General features: G+C 43.1%; 1 protein-coding gene across 2 annotated transcripts; it reads left to right on the top strand.

Moving 5' to 3' along the window:
• The first annotated feature begins 1,390 nt into the window (after nucleotides 1-1,390).
• On the top strand, nucleotides 1,391-3,782 carry LOC148037059 (uncharacterized). Of its 2 annotated transcripts, XM_087676006.1 has the most exons (2): nucleotides 1,814-1,953; nucleotides 2,093-3,781. In XM_087676006.1, the coding sequence occupies exon 2, from the start codon at nucleotides 2,169-2,171 to the stop codon at nucleotides 3,300-3,302; it is 1,134 nt and encodes a 377-aa protein (XP_087532132.1). In that variant the 5' UTR covers nucleotides 1,814-1,953; nucleotides 2,093-2,168; the 3' UTR covers nucleotides 3,303-3,781. The 2 variants fall into 2 exon arrangements, with proteins under 2 accessions (XP_087532130.1, XP_087532132.1); XM_087676004.1 differs by having other exon boundaries at nucleotides 1,391-3,782.
• The last annotated feature ends 401 nt before the right edge of the window (nucleotides 3,783-4,183 follow it).

Genomic DNA, 4,183 nt, shown 5'->3' on the forward strand with positions numbered 1-4,183 from the left:
AGGTTTGAAATAATCAAATGTTCATTTATTAGGATTCCAAAAACTATTGTAAATGCAAACATAAAGAAAAAGTATACTCATAATATTTCAAACAATGCCTTAATGAGTTTTTTGCTTCTTGAAAACCAAATGATACATCATGTTTCTTCCAATGGTGCATACAAACATAGGAGAAAGAGAAATGGCGAGGAGAGAAAGAGAAGTCACTTGCATGAGAGAAAGAGAAAGAGTTACCTCATGCTTCATTCAATGGCACAAAAGCATGAGGAGGAGATTTTTTTTGCCTCTTACAATTTAACTGAAGTGCCAATCTTCTTTTAATTGTGCATATAAATACACAAAAGGAGCAAGTGTGATAGAAAGAAAACAAAGCATTCCAAAGTTGTCTATGAATTCTCGAACTAATGCACTGAAAAACATGTTTAACAAGTATAATGTTCTAGATAAATTTCCTAAACCAATGAAATCAATAGGCAAGCCCAAGTTGTTGCTTTAGTATGCTAATAAGAATGAAATTCATGCTATTGTAGTCCCAAGGGTGCTCCCACCAAATTGTTCCTTTTACATAGTTTTTTCCATGCAAAACATTTCCATGCGAAGATCTCAAGTTTTTTATTTTTTATTCTTATTTTTTTGAAAAGGCTTGAGATTTGAAAGTTGCAAGATGTTTCAAGGTTGTATGCAGGGTTGAACTAACTTACACACAAACACAAAAACACACACCCAAACCACTTCGGCTACAACCCATTGGCAGTCTGTTTTCTTCTTCTTCTTCTTCTTTCTCATTTACCGTTCTTGGCTTCACTTCCTTGTTTTGCTGATCTTACATTGTTACTTCCTACCTTCGTGTTTTGTAAGGATGATAGATGTTCTTAGCATGACGTTGTTGTTCTCTTTACTACCATGTCTCTAAATGTCGCAGGACCATAGCTTTTACTGTAACTTCTCATGCATGAATAGAAGCCGTGTTGATGGATGTGGGCATGTGAGTGCATGCAGGCATACTGGATGCAGAGGTCATTGCTTATGGACGACTAAATGTAAGGTGTGGATGGAGAGAGAGAGATTGGCAACCTTTCTCGTTTAGAAAATTGTTAAGCTTCTTAAAGCTTGTACTTCAAATTTACATCATAACTCCTCCACCTTTCTTTTGTGGAAGGAAAGCATATAGACTACACAATGCCCCTGAAGCAAAAGATTTGTGCTTATTAACATAGGTTATCTTCTCTCTGTAGGACGATGGTGTTGTGTGGGTCATGAAGAGTTGCTGGGATGGCAGGTCCGGCATATCAGGGTTGCTGCTGTTTCAAGGCAAATTAGCCCTTTTCTTTGACACTCTACTTTAGGCCCTTTTTAGATTGCATACCAAGGCAGTCCCTCCATTACTCCACTCCCTTATAAAACCCCCGTCACAAAGCCTTTTGCCAAATAAAGCCTTTGCCAGATGCAGGTTGAAGAAGAGTTTAGGTTGCACTTTTATATGCTCTTGTGTAGTTGCTTCAAGCCTCCATGGCAGACAAGTATCAAGTGCTCTCATCTTTATCTCCCTTCCAAGAAATAATCAGGAGGGGAAGGAGGAGGAAAAGAAGGCTTAGCTTTCCTTAACCCAGTGTTCTTGTTTCAATCCAAAGGGCCTGCAATGTTGCTTTGCTGATATGCATCTAGGCCTTCCTACAAGTAGTTGCAAGAGCATGAGGTTTTGATATAGCAATATAACAGCAATTCATAAGAACTCCCTAACCTTGCACACTTTCTGTAGCATGGGCTTCTCCCAATTTCTGCATCTGCTAGGTCTCCCCCCAGCCCCGCCGACCCTCGCTGCACTTGGCGGTCGTGCCCCCCCCTCCCGACTTCTCCTGCTCAGCATACTGTTACCTGCCCTTTGTGCCTGTTTCCTATCTGACATTTTAGCACCTACCAATGATGATACTCAGTTGGATGACTTACCTCCGGGTAATGCACTCAGCCTAGCCCTGCCACATTGGGACACCATTTGGGGCATTTTATCAAACTTTCCTTGTTTTTTTTTCCTGTTGAATGTCCTCATTGTAAGCTTGGTCTTTACATCTGGCATCTTGGCTTCATCATTCAGAGGGTCAACAAATGGTTCGCATTTGCCTGAGGCTGTAGAAAGCAACACACAGACAGCAGCAGATCTGATTGATGGCATGCACATGCCATTCGGATTGGTCTTCGATGAGATCAACAGCCATATCGAGGCATCCATAACATCTGTCAATTCAGATGTCACAGACGTTGGTGGCCACTATCGTGATCCTGAAGAGGAACGCTGCAATTGTTCGTTGGTTGTACATCAACAGCCTGCATTTGCAAGCTGTTCGGTGAATAGTCATCAAAATGCGCGGCTCTACCAAGATGCTCTTGAGGAAAAACCTAGCCCCTGCAGGAGCTACATTTGTTCTGATCAGAGTGTCATCATGAGAATGGAGATGGTGATGCATATGCCTTCTGATGAGAGAACGGATGATGATCATGGCAGTCAATGTGTCGATGGCGATCCTGTTGATGGCGACCATGGCCATGATGAGGATGAGGATAATGGTGAGCATCATCGTAGCCACAGTGCAGGTAATGCCAATGATGATCTGAATGATGGTGAGCGTCATGATGGCCACAGTGCAGGTAATGCCAATGATGATCTTCATGATGGGGGGATCACTGACAGATATCTCAATGTCACTGACAATTATGAAAATGCCAATGATCTTAATGATGGTGCAATCACTGACAATTGTCTCAATGCCAGTAACAAATATCTCCACGTTAGTGATCTTAATGATGATCTCACCAATGGTGGGATCATTGGCAAACATCTCGATGTCCCTAACAAATGCCCCGATGTCGATGCCGCCAATGCCCATGATGACGGTGGAGACGCGCAGTGCAGAACGTTGTCGACAGAATGCGAGGATGAGCACCATGACGCCACGATTGAAACAGAGCTGCAGCTGATCCAGCCTGTGGATCACGTAGTTTTTGCGATGCCGCACATACTGGATGCTGAAGAGTGCAAAGGAGATGTCCGAGGGGGGGAGGAGACCAGGACGGAGCATGGTCCTGGAACAAGTACTGCTTCTGTCGAGGAATGTGGAGGCCAAAGGAGGGGGGATGGAAATGAGGAGGATGCCATGGACTGGACTAAGAAAGAAGTGGTAGAAGAAGTAGAAGAGGAGAAGGAAGAAGAGGGGATGAGCACAGAGGAGCTCAACGCAAGAGCAGACGCCTTCATCTTAGCCTTCCGCAGGAAACTCCTGTTGACGGCCAAAGAGGAAGAAGATTGACCCAGACAAACACCCCCTCCCCCTCTCTCCCTCTCTCTCTCTCTCTCTCTCTCTCTCTCTAGTTCCACTGATACATACATCACTCCATCTAACCACTTGTAACGCTAAGTGACAAGAAGAGGGAATAAGTGGAGGATTGTAATCTTACAAACTTGGCCAATGGGGTCGTGGTGCAGTGCTTCGGTCAGTCAGTTGTGTGAGTTCGCCTCTCTTCCACCATGACACAACTATAAGCATCTAATTTTATAGAGCTATCTTAGACTCTCTTTCCTATCCAAGAACTCACAACCAAATTGTGCAGCCCACAACTCTAATAATCCAATCCAAAACACAACACATTACTAATTTTATAACGTTCAAACTAGTGTTCCCCAACATGCGTTGCTTGGCCCAAAGCGAAATGGGTGTTCCACAACATGTGTTGCTCAGTCCAAAGCGTATATGCATGCTCTTTCACACACTTCCTCTTATTCATGCTATTTCTCACTTTGCCCCAGGTTTATAAAATCAATAGGATTAAGCTATGAAGATAGTAAATGTAGAGAGGAGGAGTGATTAAAGTGAACTCGAAGGCATAAAGGCATTGCATTGACAAAAAAACTACATTAAATTTGCATCAACAATCGAGGATGTAACTATGATTGCCATCTATGAAGAGTTAGAGAATGAACAAAAAAGAGACAATGAAGATATCCATGTAAGGAGAGGAGCGGGTTTTGGAGAGGAGTAGGGAAAGGAATGTTACTATGCTTTAAAGTACAATCGTGGCCGTTTATTTCCTTTAAAGCCAGCTCACACATGGTAGCCTCCACATATTGCATGCATTTATGCACTTGGGGCTAGCAAATGGAGTGGCAAGGAAGGATCCCCTGATTGTACCA

The sequence above is a fragment of the Lygodium microphyllum genome, chromosome 4 (genome assembly GCF_053477565.2).
Source record: "Lygodium microphyllum isolate KBCC chromosome 4, Lygodium_microphyllum_v1.1.10, whole genome shotgun sequence".
NCBI lineage: Eukaryota > Viridiplantae > Streptophyta > Polypodiopsida > Schizaeales > Lygodiaceae > Lygodium > Lygodium microphyllum.

Bases quoted from the DNA above. Each gene is read 5' to 3' on its own strand.
- LOC148037059 (XM_087676004.1), top strand. From the start codon at position 1,761: ATGGGCTTCTCCCAATTTCTGCATCTGCTAGGTCTCCCCCCAGCCCCG.